Source organism: Hirundo rustica, chromosome 24, assembly GCF_015227805.2.
Source record: "Hirundo rustica isolate bHirRus1 chromosome 24, bHirRus1.pri.v3, whole genome shotgun sequence".
Classification (NCBI taxonomy): domain Eukaryota; kingdom Metazoa; phylum Chordata; class Aves; order Passeriformes; family Hirundinidae; genus Hirundo; species Hirundo rustica.
The window spans coordinates 2,834,542-2,851,066 of NC_053473.1; the positions used below are offsets into that span (position 1 = coordinate 2,834,542).

The window sequence follows — 16,525 nt, forward strand, 5'->3', positions numbered from 1 at the left end:
GTCCCACGGGATGTGACGCGAGTGCGCGCGCGCAGTGCGCGCGGCCGCGGCCAAGATGTCGGGCCCGGGGCTGGTGGCGGGGGACGTGGTGGTGGATGCGCTGCCCTACTTCGACCAGGGCTACGAGGCTCCGGGCGTGCGGGAGGCGGTGCGTGCGGGGCCGGGACGGCGGCGGGGAGGGGCCGGGGCGGCGGGCGGGCTGCTCCCCGCCTGACGCCCCGTGTGCGTTAGGCCGCGGCGCTGGTGGAGGAGGAGACGCGGCGGTATCGGCCGACCAAGAACTACCTGAGCTACCTGCCCGCGCACGACTACAGCGCCTTCGAGGTGAGCTGAGCCGCCCTGGCAGCTCTCAGACCCCAGCCCAGGGCCTCGCCCTATCCCGGGCTCCCACGCCGCCATACCCCGTTTGCCCCCACTCCGTAACCTGGCTGTGACAGACCCTGCCTGTCCCCGTCTTTCCCCGCATACCCCTGTGGTGTACCCACCCTTCCCGGACCCGTACCCCTTCTGTGTCTCAACGCCCGGCTCTCTCTCCCCGTTATGGGTTTGTGTCCTGTCCCCGTCCTCCCTACCATTCCCCGCTTGTGTCCTACTCCTGTCCCTCACCGCTGCCTTCCCCGCAGACCGAGATCATGCGGAACGAGTTCGAGCGCCTGGCGGCCCGGCAGCCCCTGGAGCTGCTCAGTATGAAGAGGTGAGTGGGGCCGTGCCCGGTGCCCCAGGTGAGCCGTGCCCCAGGCGGGCTGTGCCCAGTGCCCCAGGTGAGCCGTGCCCCAGGCGGGCTGTGCCCAGTGCCCCAGGCGGGGCCGTGCCCGGTGCCCCAGGTGAGCCGTGCCCTTTGCAGGTACGAGCTGCCGGCCCCATCCTCCGGGCAGAAGAACGACATCACGGCATGGCAGGAGTGTGTGAACAATTCCATGGCGCAGCTGGAGCACCAGGCCGTGCGCATCGAGAACCTGGAGCTCATGTCCCAGCACGGCTGCAATGCCTGGAAGGTGTACAACGAGTAAGGCCTCAGCTGCTCTGCCCAACACGAAGTTCTGCGTGGAATTTCTGTGTATTTATTGTGTGTAAATCCAGTGGGGATCTTTAGAACATAGCCTGGAATAGATGAACCGCTGTGAGTGAAAGAGGCTGAACTCAAAGCTGTCTCAGCATGTGTTTTAATATATCCCAGTCTTGAATGTTGTGGGTTATATTTTATAATAGTGGGTGTTAATTAAGGCTCGTGATCGCCTGTGGAAGAATAACTCAGTAGTGGAAATGAAGGTGTGTTACTACAGATCCTGGGGCCATAATAAAGCTGCTGCAAAAGCCAAGAAAAGGCTGTAGAGTATGGCTACAGGAAGCACTGGGGCTAATTCGGACAGAGAATGTTAATGTCCACTTTTGAGAAGGGTTGGCTGAGCCTTAGATAAAGGAGCAGCCAAAGGAGTGCCAGACTTAGCTCAGAGAGAAGGCAAAAGGTTCCTGAGCTCAGGAGAAGGGAAGCAGGTAAAGGATCTGGTGGCTGGGACAAGGTGTTTGGGTTGCTGGGGCTTGTTGAATCCTTAACTCTGAGAAGTTAAATGTCAGGTGAAATGGGGCTGATTTAGCACTTCTGTGGTTTTAATGCTTTGCTTGCGTTGTGTCATCAGGCATCTGGTTCATATGATAGAACAAGCCCAGAAAGAGCTTCAGAAATTGAGGTGGGTCATTCTTATTCATATTTTTGTACTGACATTGGAAGTGAACCTTTCTCTCCCCCCAAGCTATACTACAGAAGATGTATATGCTGGCTACTGCCATGGTCACAGGGAAGAAGACTCAGTAAAAACAGTAATTAAGAAGTGTGACCCTGCCCTCCCCAAGCAGTTACATTCATCATGTCTGTTCTACTCAAAATTCTGTGTTTGTTTTGTTTGAGCCTCTGCTCTGGATTTGTGGAATCCTCCCTGAAATGTAGTGATGCTTTCTTTTCACTGCTGATAATTTAGTGTGCAGTTGTCTCTGTAAGGATATAATCACTGATGTTGGGTTTGGCCTTTTACTTTTATTTAACTCAGAGTTTTCTGTGAGCCCTGTACTGGGATTTGTCCATCTGGATGTTGTCATTACAGTCCTGGCCACACAAATGTTTTCCAGCAGTACTTCTAGGGATTGAGTGTTCTTGGAAATTAGCAACGGGCACTGCAGATGCTAAAGAAATGAGGAAATAAAACTGCATCTTTTTCTCCCCAGGAAAAACATTCAAGACCTGAACTGGCAGAGGAAGAACATGCAGCTCACAGCTGGGGCTAAGCTTCGGGAGATGGAATCCACGTGAGTATTGGCATTTCTCTGAAATTTACCTGACATTCTTCTTCCACTAGAAATTCAGTGAATCTTTGGTGCTGCTGTACCGTTGCTTTGCAGAAAGTGTTTTGAAGTATTTGTAGTTTGGTTCCATGTTTTTGTATTTATTTACATTATATTTACTGAGGTTAAGTGAATCATCGGATGGGAGCAGGGTATATTTATTAGCTGCTTAAAATTTCCTCAAGTGTATTAAACTCTTCTTTATCTCAGTCTTGGCAGTTAGTGGATGAGTCTAGTTGTTAAATTTTTTGTGGTTTTAGGTTTAACGGGGTTAAAAATTATTAATTGTCACTTTGGTTGTTCAAATGACCACTGTTGTCAACTGAGGATTATCATGTGTTAAGAAAAATACTGCTTTATTTGGTGTTTCTGCTTGCCTTGGAGCAACGTTTGTCTTTGATTTTAAACCAGAGGACTGTTACGTAACACTTAAAGGCTTTTTTTCATTTATTTTCCCTTCCAGGTGGGTCTCTCTTGTCAGTAAAAATTACGAGATTGAACGAACTATTGTGCAGCTGGAAAACGAAATTTCACAAATCAAGCAGCAGCATGGGGAAGCAAACAAGGAGAATATCCAGCAAGACTTTCAGTGACTTATCCTGACTTGTCTTAGTGCAACATGTGTTAAAAACTACAGAGCAGACACTTTGGAGATGCTGTGTCTGTAGACACCTCTGGTTGCAGTTGTGTGAGAGGCTAAAAGGGTATTTCCACTGTTTCTTTTCCTTGATTTAAATTCTAGGAGGAGGTAGGGTGGACTCAAAGCATCCTGTTTAAATGTATTACAGGCACCATTAAAGGCACTGTGAATTGTTTCACTTTTTACACACTTAGAGCAGGAGCTCACATTGTTCTGTTTTCCCCTATGCCTTTAATAAATCCTGTTTTGCTATTTGTCTAAGGTCTGGGAGCTGTGGAGGTGGCTGGGCCAGGGGGACCCCCAGACTCCCCTTCAGGGGCTTGGGGAACTGGAATTTGGGGTGGGGAAGTCATTCTGCAGCACTGGGGCTGTGCAGCACCCACCGAGGGGGCTCCAGTGCTACCTCCTGCACTGTTCCTCATCCCAAGACATGATTCCTGGTCCTCTTCCCCCTGCTCTGTTCCCTGTCCCCATGCACTGATTCTCATTCCGGTGCTCTGTGTCCCAGTGCCCTTTTCCTTATGCCAGTGTGCCATTCTCCATCCCACTGTATTATTCCCAATCCAGTTCTTTCCTGTCCTGGTGCCCTTTCTCCATCCAGCTCCATTTTTCCCATCCCAGTGCATTATTCCCCTGCTCATGCCCTATTTCCCCTTCTGCATGGGTATTCCCCACCCCAGTGGTTTGTTCCCTCTCCTAATGGGTTATTTCCTATCCCGGTACCCTATTCCCCCAGCCCCGTGTGGTATTCCCCCTCTTCATGTGTTATTCCCCATCCTGGTGGGTTATTCCCCATCCTGATGGATATTCCCCCTCTTCATGCGTTATTCCCCGTCGCAGTTGGTTATTCTCCCACTTCATGCGTTATTCCCCATCCTGATGGATATTCCCCCTCTTCATGCGTTATTCCCCGTCGCGCTGGGTTATTCCCCGTCCCGATGCGTTATTTCCCCCCCCCCCACGGGTTATTTCCCAGCCTGTTTGTGTCATTTCCCGTCCGGAAGGGTAATTCCCCACCCCGGTGGGGAATTACTCCTCTCCCGACGGGGCATTCCCCAGCCCGCTGCGTTATCTCCCAACCCGCTGCTCCCTTCCCCGTTCCCGCTGCTCCGTTCACCGTTCCCGGGGGCGCGCCTGGGGGCGTGGCCATCTCCCCGCCGCTGCCGTCCATTGGCTGAGAGCCCGCCGCACCGCCCAATAGACGCTCACCCCTCGGCCCAGTGACCGCCCGTGGTCCCGCCTCTCCGTGACGTCACGGCCCACCCTCCCGGCCGCGCGGTTGCCGCGGGAGCGCGCGCGCGTGCGCGGGGCCGGTCCCGCCCGGTGACGCGGTGACGCGGAGCGTGCGCGGAGCGGGGTCGGGTTCAAAGGAGGAAACATGGCGGAAAACAAAGGAGGCGGCGGCGGCGGGGACGCGGCCGCCGAGGCCGCGCCGGGCGGCGGCGGCGGTTTGGAGCCTCCCGCCGGCTCGCCGTCCGCCGCCGCGCCGCCCGAGGAGCGCGAGAGCCCCGGGGCGGCGGCCACGGAGCGCGGCGGAGGCGAGGCCGAGGCCGAGGCGGCGGCGGGGCCCGGCGCGGCGGCGGGGCCCGGCCCCAGCCCGGTGCCGCCGTTGACGCCCGCGGCGCCGGCGCCGTTCTCGCTGCTGGACACGTGCGCCGTGTGCGCGCAGAGCCTGCAGAGCCGGCGGGAGGCCGAGCCCAAGCTGCTGCCCTGCCTGCACTCCTTCTGCCGCCGCTGCCTGCCCGAGCCCGAGCGCCAGCTCACCGTGCCCGTGCCCGGCGGCGCCAACGGCGACGTGCAGCAAGGTGAGCTCGGGGCTGGTCCGGGACATGCCGCCGGGACCCGCCCCGCAGCGCGGGGCTCTCCCCGCCTCGCTCGGGCCCGTCCGGGAGCGCGGGGCCGCGGAGGGCAGCGCCGGCGGAGCTGCTGGGGTTTGCAGCGCGGATCGCGTCCTGTGGGTTTCCGCCGCAGGAACGAGGGACGCGGACCTGTTGGTCAGAGGGATGGAGCAGCTCTGCTGCGGGGGAGGGCTGAGGGGATTGGGATTGTTCAGCCTGGAAAAGAGAAGCGCCAGGGAGACCCTAAAGCCCCTTCCGGTGCCCAAAGGGAGTCTGTAATAAAAATGGGGACAGAGTTTTTAGCAGCACCTGTTGCGGTCGGAGTGGGGATAATAGTTTTAAACAGGAGCAGGATCGGTTTAGATTAAGTGCGAGAAAGAAATGTTTGCCATGAGGGTGTTAAAACCCCGGAACAAGTTGCTCAGGGAGGTGGTGGAAACATTCAGTGTCAGGCTGGGCCAGGCTCTGAGCATCCTGCTTGTGGCAGGGGGAGTTGGACTCATGACCTTTAAAGGCCCTTTCTAACCCCGAATATCCTGTCATTCTCTCCTTTGTCTGTTTTGTTTTGGCTTTCGGGGGTGACACAGCAGAGGCGAGTCAGGAAGGGGGTGGGCAGCTGCTCGGCTCTACGACATTGGGGTAAAACGTGTCTAATTAAATTCCGATTCACCGTTGTTGCAGTATTACCTGCCCAGGTGGGAACGCTGTGTGCGCTGCACCTGCTTTCCCGTGCACTGAGATAAATCTTTGCAGTGCTGTTTGTCAGCTGTGCCCCGGGGCTCTGCCTGGACAGAACCTGCGCCAGGGAACAGGGGTACACTGCTCCTTCCACGTGTTCTAATCAGAATCACAGCTTGGGTTTGATTTTTCTTCTATAGTATATGTTCAGGGATGGAACTGAAAAGCTTCTGGAGCTTTAGATGGGGTGACTCACGTGCTGTGAGTCCAAAGTAGGGCCCTGGTAAGTGGTTTTGCAGGTCCTAAATGGGCTCTCTGGTCAGGGAGACCTTGTTTGGTGACACCTTTGCACGCCTTCCCTGTGTTCCCCAGTGGAGGAATTAACCTGGCATGGTAGAGATTTCTTCATCCAAATTGTTCAGGAGTTCATCTACGATGTGCTCTTAAAAAGTTTATCGGTTTTAAAAAGATGATGTCTTAAATACAGTTTGACAATGCACTCAGTAAAGCACTCAGATGATCTTGTGATCCATGTTTTTAGATTCCAGGTTCTACATTTTGTGTAATAACATAGAGTGACAGAGTGATTTGGATTGGAGGGGACTTTAAAGCTCATCCAGTCCCACCCTTGCCCTGAGCAGGGACACCTTCCACTGTCCCAGGCTGCTCCAAGCCCTGTCCAGCCTGGCCTTGGGCACTGCCAGGGGCAGCCACAGCTTCTCTGACACCCTGTGCCAGGGCCTCACCACCCTCACAGGGCAGTGATATGCCAGTGGCATACACAGAACTTGGGAAGCAGGGTTTATTTTATTAGCAATTAGTAGGATTATCTGAGTCCTGCTGTATCTGTAGGTTACAGGTGTGAAAACCACTATGTACAAATTGGAATATCACTTCTTGCTGTACACGTTTTAAGAATGCTTGTTGGTGTGCTTTGGTGTAGAAAGAATTCACGTTTGGACTGTTGCAGGAAAAAGTTTTGGATGATGAGAGCAAGGTACAGGGAACTGGAGCATCTTTCTTGTGAGGAGAGACTTTGGAGCTGCACCTGGTTTGGTCCAGAGAGGGGATCCCATGAATCCATATGAATATTTCCAGGGTGGGTCAGAGGATGGTGTCAGCCTCTTTTCAGTGATGCCCAGGGCAGGACGAGGAGCAGTGGCCATAAATTATAATACAAAAAGTTCCACCTGGATGAGAAAGAAATTCTTTCTTTGGAGGGTGGCAGAGCGCTGGAGCAGCTGCTCAGGGAGGGAAAACCCACCTGGACACATTCCTGTGTCACCTGCTCCAGGTGACCCTGGGGTGATCTCCAGAGGTGCCTTCCAACCCCAGCTGTTGTGGGAGTGTCCTGTAGGGCTGTGTGATCCAGCTGTGGATCCAGCTGTGGTGGCACCTCGGCCTGCCTGAGCGCAGGAGCTGGAGCAGCTCGGCTGAGGATGGGCCATGCACCAGCAGAGGCATTTTTGTGGGCAGCTCTCTGCACCCTGAGCGTGGAATCAGTTGAGTGGCACGGGAGGTGGTTACCAGTAAGTGAGGTAGAAAATGGACCTCCTGAGAAGCACCACAGTGCTTAGTCACGCAGGTTCCTTCCCTCTTTTGGGAGTCACAAAGTGTGAAGTGTTGCTTCCACTTCTGCTGATTCTCAAAGTCTCCCTCTTGACGAGCAGTTGCTTTTTCATGAAGGAAGAATGAAGGAGAAGTGGTACCTGGAGCTGTGCCTGAGGTAGGTTACACTCTGCTGCAGGATCTCTCTGCTGGGCTGTGTGCCTGCTATCTTTCAGCATTTCTTCACATAGATCAGAGAAGTACAAGTGATATTTTCCTTTCTTTCTTAGTTTGCTTTCTTAATCAGTTTCAGAGTTTGTACACTGAGAGCTGTCAGGACTTGAAATAGTAGATCTGGGTGTTTATTGGGTAACCTGCGGAAATTGAATGTGAGTTTGGTGCCTGCAGAGCAGTTCTCGGGGTGACAGCACCTTCCTGGTGAAGCTCCCTCTGCCCTCCTGGAGAGAGTGGCGTTGGGTCTGGATCAGCATCTCTGCTCCTGCCAGGCTGCCACTCCTTCAGAGCCACGGCTGAAGAGGGCAGAAGAATCATCTCAATTCCTAAAAGTTAGAGAGCCCCTAAAACTTAAAAGAATTATCTGAAGTTGTGGTTTGCTGTATTAAAGACAAGCATTTGGTGGGTTCATACCTGTTTTGCTGGTGAAAGTGGTTTATTTTGCTGTTGATTACATTTATGTAGGGAAAAAAATAGAAGATTCTTGTTTTATGTATTGAAAACATATGCATTTCTTTAACATGAAAAGTAGCATCTCATATTTATTTTAATGTCTTAATTGGTTATGGGAATGTGCATTTGATTTGGTGGATGGATGTTTTCCTGGAGGTGTTTCAGCTGTCCAGCTGCACTCCTCCTTTCAGGCTGAACAGGCTACAAGAAGATGCCTACATTTGTATCACAGTATTGTAAAATAAAAAGCTGATTTCTAAGCTGGAGATTTCAGACTGTAACAGATACTGTCGAACAACTTCTCCTGCACCCACTGCTGCTCCTGCTCGTGGAGGAGAGGCTGTTTTGTGGTTTCACTGCCTGGATGAGATATTTACAATCTCTGGTAAGAAGATTATCTCAGCACCGGGGGCTGGGGCTCTCCCAGCTCCTTGGGAATGTCACAGTTACAATTAGGCTGGAAAACCAAACGAGCTGAAAAACCTCCACAGCTGGTTGTGTGTGTAAACTGAGGAAAAACACATTTACTACCCAGAGCTGTGATGTGTGGTACCATAAACTGGTTTGATATGCTGAATTCAGCCCCTGTGTTGTATTAATCACACCTAAAGTTTTTTTGTGTTTTGTTTTTTTTAAATTTGCTAAAGGAGGACGTAAAAGGTTTGATGTGTAGGAGGATGTGACATGTCCCTTACTCTGAGTTTGGTGGCAGGTACTGTATTTTCAGTCTAGAGGAATGAAAATTCCTGCATCAAAGAAGGCTGTTTAAGCTGTGTAAATGCAGCACTTCAAGTTTTATGAAACTGGATGTGAGTAGACATCACCTGAACTCTCTTGATTCTTTACTTTTCTCCTGTGTTAATAAGTGAGGTTCATGAATATATGCTGGAGCCCAGCATGAGCCCTGGAAAATGTTCAGTTCGTATTCTGGACTTACTAAAAATCTTGGTGTGAAACTTAAATTTCAGTCTAAATTAATAGTGTATTGTAAAATATTTCCACCTGAGAACGTTAAGACGTGTTATTTTTGTGAGAATTAATATCTGTGGCAGCTGTAATTTCTTTTTTCTTATTAAATATAATGTATTGTCAGTTCAGTGTGTGATAATTACTATATAATCAAGGACTGTTCAAAAAAACCCAAAAAGCTGAGTTAGGAGCGGGCCTTGAAAGCAGTTAATTTTTTTTTTTTTTTTTTCTTAATGTATTTTTATTCTGACAGATTTCAATTTGATAGTGTCGCTCCCTTGACCTGTGAGGGTTTGTTCCAAGGCCTAATCACTGAAATTAGAGCAGGGTTTTGATGTATGGCTGTGCTTGGACCCTTGCAGCGCTGAGAGAAATAAATATTATGCACATGGAGTAAGTACTATCGGAGTTCTCACCCAGTCAATGGGACCTGGCAGGGATTCATTCCTGAGAGGGCTGATTCCCTGCCAAGCCTGAACCCAGAACGGAAGCCGGAGTTACTGGGTTGCACAAGTGCCTGCAAATATTTCCTGGACTGGGAAGTTTCGTTTTTCAATGTCTTTGTAACAGTGTAAACATCTGACAGGACTTTAATTATCTGTACAGTCACTCAGTACTTCAGTGGGGGGAATCAGTCTGGCATTGCCATCTAACCCAAGCCTGTGTGTGATGTCTCAAATGATGCTGCTTGCTCGACAGAAATTGGGTTTTGGGAGGTTCCTTGTCAGGGGATGATGTGATAGAGTTTTTGGCTTGTGCTCATTGATGTCTCACAGGTATCAGCAGAATTTGAGGCCGTTGTTTGGCACAAGTGTGGTTGGAGTGGAGCATCTCGTGGGGTGGCAGGGCCAGGTGTGCCCGGCCCCGCCCCTGGCCCCGAGCCGGTCTGGTGACAGAGGTGACAGGAGGTGACAGAGGTGACAGGAGGTTTCTGGGAGCCTGCTACAGCTCTGTGGTCACTGCTGGGCTGAGCACTGTTGGCCCATCCTCCTGGGAACAGAAATTCCTTTATCCCTGCTTTGCTGTGCAGCCCTGGCTCTGCCCCTGCCCCTCTCCTCGCCGGGTGTGCTCCAGCCCGGGGCACCTGGGGCGCCACCAGTGCCCCAGTTTGGGGTCTGTCCCGTACTGGGAGCCCTGTTCTGGCGCAGTGTGGTGTGCTGGAGTGCAGAGCAGGAGCAGGGATGGCTGTCCTTGTCCTGCTGGTGCAGCCTGGGACACGCTGCTCTCTTGTGAAGGATGTGCTGTTGGCTCCTCTTCAGCTTGTTGTCCGTAACACACTTTACACATTTTATTTTAGGGTATTAAGTGAGGTCAAAGTTACTTTATCCTCATGTTTTTATAGTTTCAATACTCAGAATGTTCTGAAGAAACTAAAAAGCTGATAAAGATTTTTGTGCTTGGCATCAGAGCTGATGTTAAAGGAGTTGGATCTTACAAAAATAGGAGTTTTAGTATGTAAGCAGAGGTGTTTAGGAACACAAAAGTTTGGGGTCAGTGTTTGAATAAATTTTGAATTTATAAGTTTGAACTGCTGGAAAGACTCCCTATGATGTCCCAGTGATGGAGAGGATCTATTGGGTGCTACTGAGGTGCAAAGTGAGTTTTGGATCTCCTACATTTACGAGCATGCTCTGCCCTCCCTTGTTCATGTCCATGATCTCATCAGATCCAGGCCATCCTCATTCAGATCAATAACTCTCTTAATTATTCCATTATTGTTTTTTGTTCTCTGTGATATTTCAGTAGGGTTGGGTTGGGCTGTGATGTGTTTATTTTAGGTTGATTGAAGTCACCTTGGACTTGAAGCCAAAAAATGAATGTGGAGCCCTCAGTGTGGGTGCTTCTTGCCGAAGTTCCTTATTTTGCTTTAGCTCTTGCAATGGTTTTAGGCAGCAAATGAATTTTCATGGCTCCTTATGTGTTCCTCTTTCCTTTCACCCCACCTCTCCCTTCTCTCCCAGGAGGCTTCTGTGGTGTTTGTAAACAAAAACTAAAAAAACCAGATTGAGAGGATGGTTGTAGGTGGGTTTGGTGGGTGAGCAGATTAATTCTTACTGGCTTGGGAAGCTTTGTTGTTGTAGAGCTGGCCTCTGAAACATCTGAGGGAATTCCAGAAGGGTGGGTAGGGAGCAAAGAAGATTCAGAAAATTCCAGTTTTTTTCTTGTGCAAAAGCAATGGGTATGAGTTGAACACACTGATTCCTGAATATCAAGCTGGGCTGGGGACAGCAGCCGGAGACTTGACATGAACTTTCACTGGAGTGTCTCTGTTTTGATCCTAAAAGACTGGAAATACAGAGAAATCAGCCTTTCCCCTTCCTTCAGTGTAGCTCTCAAGCATCCTTGAAGTTTGCCAGTATTTTAGTATAATTGGTATTGATATGTCAGCCTGGAGAAAGCAATTCTAAGCAGGTGTTTAATATTTGTCTTACTGAAACTAGTTCAAGATGAAACCTGTTGAAAAAATTACCTGTTTTGAGATAGATTCAGAGGAACACAGTCACCCTTGGGGAGTGTTAAATATACAAAAGGTATTCACAGAGTTCTGAGTTACAGTTAAGAAAAATACTTGTGTTGCAGCTTTAGGTGTGAGTTGGGAGTGGCAGATTAAAAGCATCTTCCTCATGAAATCTGAAGGTTTTTGCAGTGTTCCATAGTGATTTGCTGCTGGATTATGATGCAGGGTTTTCAGCAGCCTTTCTGTTTTTAGGAAAACAGCATCAACTTTGCTCCTCAGTTTACTTCAGTCGTGCTTCCTGACGTGCTTTGATGTCTGTGGTCTAGTTCAGTGTGCTTCATCTACACCATAAGCAGTTAAAAGGATTACAGAGAAGCTGCTCTCATTAGTGTTCTTAAAGTCTTTGACAAATCAGGAGGTCTGATGTGCCATGGGAGGAGATGTGCCTGCAGTTGTGTAACTGGCAGTGAAATCTGTGTGTTCTGCTCGGGCAGAACCTTCTGGGCTGTTCTGGGCTCGTTTGGTGAGGGCGGGTCCTGGCTCAGCAGAAGCTGCCAGCAGAGCTGGAGCCTCCAGGAAGGTTCTCGTCGTGTCTTTGGTTTCACCAAGCAGTGACCTGGGCTCCCACAGGAGCAGCCCTTGCCAGGACAGGGATCATTCTTGGGGTGTGCCAGGATTCCCATTTACACCGCTGTGGGCTCTGTCCCAGCTCCCTTCACTGTGCTGGGGAGAGCTGCTCCCAGGGGCAGGTTCCTGTAGTTCCCAGGGATCCATCCCTGGCCACATTCCTGTCTTGCTGTCAGAGCTTTGTGTTGGTCCTCTGCTCCTGAAGGGCTCTGTCTGTCTCAGGAATCTGCATGGGACGTGGCACAAGGAACCTGGGAGCCTCTTTTCCTCCCTGGATCCCAGGCTGGGAAGCTCTGGCAGGGAGGAATGGCTCAGGTGAGGAGATGAAACCCATCTCCCTTTGAGCAGGGTTGGCAGTGCCAGGGCAGGCTTTTCCTGCCTGCTGGATTGGAGACACACAATCCACATTTCCAGATAGGAAACGATTCCTGCTTCTCCCTCCAGTCAGCCTTAGGCAAGGTGAAAGGAAGAACGAAACTCCATTTGGGCTGAGTGTTGTGTGTAGCAGCAGATGGGGGACAGGGGACGTGTGTGATGGGAAATATTTCTGCTGTTCTGCAGAAGGGTGGGACCAAGAGCAGAATCTGATGTGAACTGCATCATTAATTGGGAATAGGACATAAGGGAAGGGGAACGTGGTGCAGAGAGTTCTGTGGAAGAGGGGTGGTGACCATTTGTGCTCATGGTTGTTACAGGTCTCACTCGAGGTGTGTGATAGAAACAAGTGGAAAACTGAGCAATGTGGGCGCTCTAAAGTACAACTAAAGCAGCTTGAACCCCCCCTCCTGTCACCTGCAGCTCTTGTAATATAGTTCATCATTTCCTGTGGCCTTTTTAGGTCCGAAGGATGATTCTCCCTGAATTTCTTCCTGGAAGTACTGATACCCACAGGAGCAATCTGTGAAGTTTGCAGGGCGCTGAATTGTTCTTTTTCAGGACCTGAAGCACGGCTGTGTTCCTGTAGTTGATGCCGAGGGCAGGATTTTGGTGACAGCATCCTGTAAGGCACTGAGGAGCTGCTGCACAAAGTGTTTCAGACCCTGGGAGCAGGGTTTCACGTGGTGTGGTCAGAACTTCCTGAAAGAAACTTCTCTTTTTTCAGCTCTTTGCTTCTTGGTGCTGCTCTTGACCTCTGCAGCGACGATTTACAGCTCCAAAATAATATCGAGCCATCCCTGAGGACGTAGGAAATCTTGATGGTAATAATTAGGCTTGAGGGAGATCATAAACCACTCTGACCTTCGTGATTTGTATGAATGTGTCTTATTCTAATTCAACTGTGATTTGAAAAATGAGATTGATCTTTAAAGAATAGTTTTTACTGTGTGCTAATGTTTTTGGAAAGCAGAGTTACGGTGGAAATGTTTGTGCCAGGACTGATGTGTTTGATTTGTTTGATGCAGAAAAACAAAGTAGTGAGTTCTGCTGGAGTATAAATAGGATGATACTTTTATATTTACTTTTATTTTCTTATATGAGGGTTTTTTTTTTTTAATTGAAACCGACAGTGAAAACTTGTTTTTCTCAGGGGTTATGTAAATGTTTGAACCTTAGTTTGTCCTAAAATACATTCTCACAAATTTTTTGCAATAAACTTTGTTAGCTCACAAATTAGCTCAAGTTTTGACGGATAAAATTTTCTTCTTTTCTATGTAAATGCTATTTCATTGTGATTTTCTCTACTTTTCCCTTCTACCTCACAAAATTAGCCACATCTATATCTTTTCAGTACATCCCATTTCTAGTACAAATGGTGCTGCAGTGATTTGGTTTTTATTAGATTAAAAGACCAGGATAGGAGATGCTTAATGGCTCATACATCATTGGAAAGCCGGTGTTGGGATGTGAAAAAGGAGTGTAAGGTGCTAAATGAGAATTGCAGGGCCTTGTCTTTGGGTTTTGATCTCTTGAGGTGTGTGCAGAACACTGGGGGCACTTTGTGTGCAGGTTTTATTTGAATGTGGAGGTGCAGAAATTGGCTGTTGGACTGTGAGAGCGGGACCTGGGACTCTCTGTGTGCTCTCTGACAGGGGCAGTGGACAAGGTGGAATTAACCCCTGGCCTGAATTCAGCCTGTGGGCTCTCACTTGGATCAAAAGGTTTTATTTTATTGAAGCTTTCATTGCTTCGGCTACCTTAAAACCAACTAATTGGTTTTAAAGTAGCCAAAATCTGCCTTAATTTTTTTTTTTTTTTTTTTGCCAAAACCCAAAATTTGCCTTACAGGAAGGGGTTTTCATCTCTGGAGTTTGACCTGCTGTTGCCTAAGATTACAGATCTTGGGCTTCTTCTGTTTTGTTGTTTTCCTGAAATATTTTGTGTGCTTGACCCAAGGCAGCGCTGAAACTTGAGTTTTGGGTTTGGATGGAGTAGTTTTAATGGTAAATAGCTGGAATTTTTCTTCTGTAAGTATGTACACATCAGCTGCTGGGTGGCTTTCAGCTGGTATTCCCTAAAGAATTTTGTCTCTCAGTTGTAAGAAAATCTCAAAGTTGTGCGTGTGGGGAAGGTTTCACTGTGTGTGAATGCTCTTGTATGTGTAGCTGCTGCAGTACTGGTTATTTTTCATATCCTGCTCTTGAGATGTATTTGGTTTGGTGAGACAGGGAATTTTTAGTTGGATTATTGTCGCTCTGCAGTCAATCTCCTGTGTTCTGAAGCCATCATTAATTTCAGCACTTGAAAAAAATTATACTACTCCACTACTAATGTAATTAATCTCTCTGAAATGAGTCCTACTGTCCTAATTGAATATCCACAAAGGAGCTGAGCATCATTTAATTACACTTCTCAAAGTTATTTTAGTGTATAAAAATACCCAACGACTTGGAAAGCTTCTTGAAGATTATATTCTCAATAAATTGTATAGGAATTTAAGCTCAAATAACACCTCTGTGAAGTGTGAGCCGCTACCTAATTTATAAATAGGTTTTCAAACCTTCATGGGGGTTGTTCATAGACATCTTTAAATGTCAGTTTGGTTCATGTAGTAACTTCTTTGCAGCTCTGCTGAGGCTGTAAAACGAATTCAGTGATTACAAAGGATAACAAAGCAGGATGCTGGTGTTTTATTGCTTCTTCTGCCTCCCTGACCTCATGGAAATAGATGGTATTAGAAATCTTCTGTGCTACCTGGGAGAGCACCGAGACACGCTACTGCCATGGTATTTTCAGGAACATCACTGAAGTCATCCCAGCTGCCTGAGCTCTCTTAATGCTTGTCTTGAGACAGGCTGGACCACAGACTGTTCTAAAAAAATAATTAAAAAAAAAAACAAGTGTCTTGAGTTTTGTAATCTAAAATGGAGCAGGGGAAAAACTTAAATATTTGCTTGGGGACAACAAATAACTTCGCTAAAAATATAGGATTTTGGGGAAGAAATAAGTAGGAAAAAGTTAAATATGATGAAATTATCCCATCTGGATTGGAGATCATTTTCTGTAGAGGTTTGTGGGATGTTATTGGGATTGTTGAGGGCATGTAATTTGGGGTAAAACTTGTTCTACACTGGTAATGGCTGGTTTTTAATGACAGTGTCACCGTGGAATCCTTTACCCAGGTGAAAGGAGGAGCGTGCTTTGTGTTTTGTGCTCCTGGGCACGTTTGTGTGAGTTCTGTTGCCCTAAAAGCCTGGGGGATGTTGTGTTTTGCAGTGGGGGTGATCCGGTGCCCCATCTGCCGCCAGGAGTGCCGGCAGATCGACCTGGTGGACAACTACTTTGTGAAGGACACCTCAGAGGCCCCCAGCAGCTCTGATGAGAAGTCAGAACAGGTAGGGACCATCCTGCCTACCCCAGCCTGTGATTTCTGGGGCTCTCAGTGCACCTCAGGACAAGGCTGGTGCCTTTTCTCCAGCCTTGCTCTGATTTCTGGGGCTCTCAGTGCTCTCCAGAACGATTCTGGTGCCTTTTCCCCACCCCTCCTCTGATTTTTGAGGCTCTCAGTGCCCCCAGAACAATTCTGGTGCCTTTTCCCCACCCCTCCTCTGCTCTCTGGAGCTGTCAGTGCCCCCAGAACAATTCTGGTGCCTTTTCCCCTGGAGGTGTGTACCAGCTGCGAGGACAACGCCAGTGCCGTGGGTTTCTGCGTGGAGTGTGGGGAGTGGCTGTGTAAGACCTGCATAGAAGCTCACCAGCGAGTCAAATTCACGAAAGATCACATGATCAGGAAAAAAGAGGATGTGTCCTCAGGTGAGTGTTGGGTATCGCTTTGTTCCAAGAGCCTTTTCTCTTTATGAGTTAGGAGAGAGCGGGAGGATGATGGAGGTGACAACCAATTCTGTGTGTTTTACCCCCAGGATTTGGGAAATGTACAGTAAAAAAGTTACCAGTGTAAAATGAGTGGCTGTAAAAATAGAGAAAAAGCTAAATTTATAACAGTGATGTTTTGTGCAGTTTGATGTCCAATGCCTTTGGAAAGGATTTAGATCCATTCCTAATCATCTTTCTGTTTAGTAGAACAAGGAACTTAAATGGAGGGGTTGGAATCTGGAGAGCAGTGGCATATTGATACTCTTATCCATTACCCAAAGAAATTAAATTAAATTTTAAAAATTAAAACATTTTGTTGTATTTTGTTATAAGAAGCAATTCTAGTTCTCCCTGTAGAAATGTATAAGTTTATAGTTACCTTCAATATATGGTGTTACTTTCCTATTGCTGAGTAAATGTAGAATTTGAATCTGTTTTAGGCTTAATCTCTCAATGAGCAAAATTTAATATGTGAAGTGTGTGTAGGGTTTG

The 16,525-nt window shown here is 48.4% G+C and overlaps 2 protein-coding genes across 2 annotated transcripts in view; both read left to right on the forward strand.

The window, feature by feature from the left end:
* The first annotated feature begins 22 nt into the window (after positions 1–22).
* Positions 23–3,238, forward strand: BCAS2 (BCAS2 pre-mRNA processing factor). Its single transcript, XM_040085432.2, has 7 exons — positions 23–148; positions 232–324; positions 624–694; positions 845–1,006; positions 1,638–1,688; positions 2,221–2,301; positions 2,801–3,238. Exons 1-7 carry the CDS (start codon positions 56–58, stop codon positions 2,928–2,930), a joined length of 681 nt encoding a protein of 226 aa, XP_039941366.1. The 5' UTR covers positions 23–55; the 3' UTR covers positions 2,931–3,238.
* A 1,111-nt stretch (positions 3,239–4,349) lies between these two features.
* TRIM33 (tripartite motif containing 33) overlaps positions 4,350–16,525 on the forward strand; it is a 35,999-nt gene continuing 23,823 nt past the window's right edge. The window contains exons 1-3 of the mRNA XM_040085454.2: positions 4,350–4,782; positions 15,437–15,555; positions 15,826–15,973. Of these exons, the coding sequence (XP_039941388.1) occupies positions 4,356–4,782; positions 15,437–15,555; positions 15,826–15,973 (694 nt within the window). The 5' untranslated portion in view covers positions 4,350–4,355. The remainder of the gene's footprint in view (positions 4,783–15,436; positions 15,556–15,825; positions 15,974–16,525) is intronic.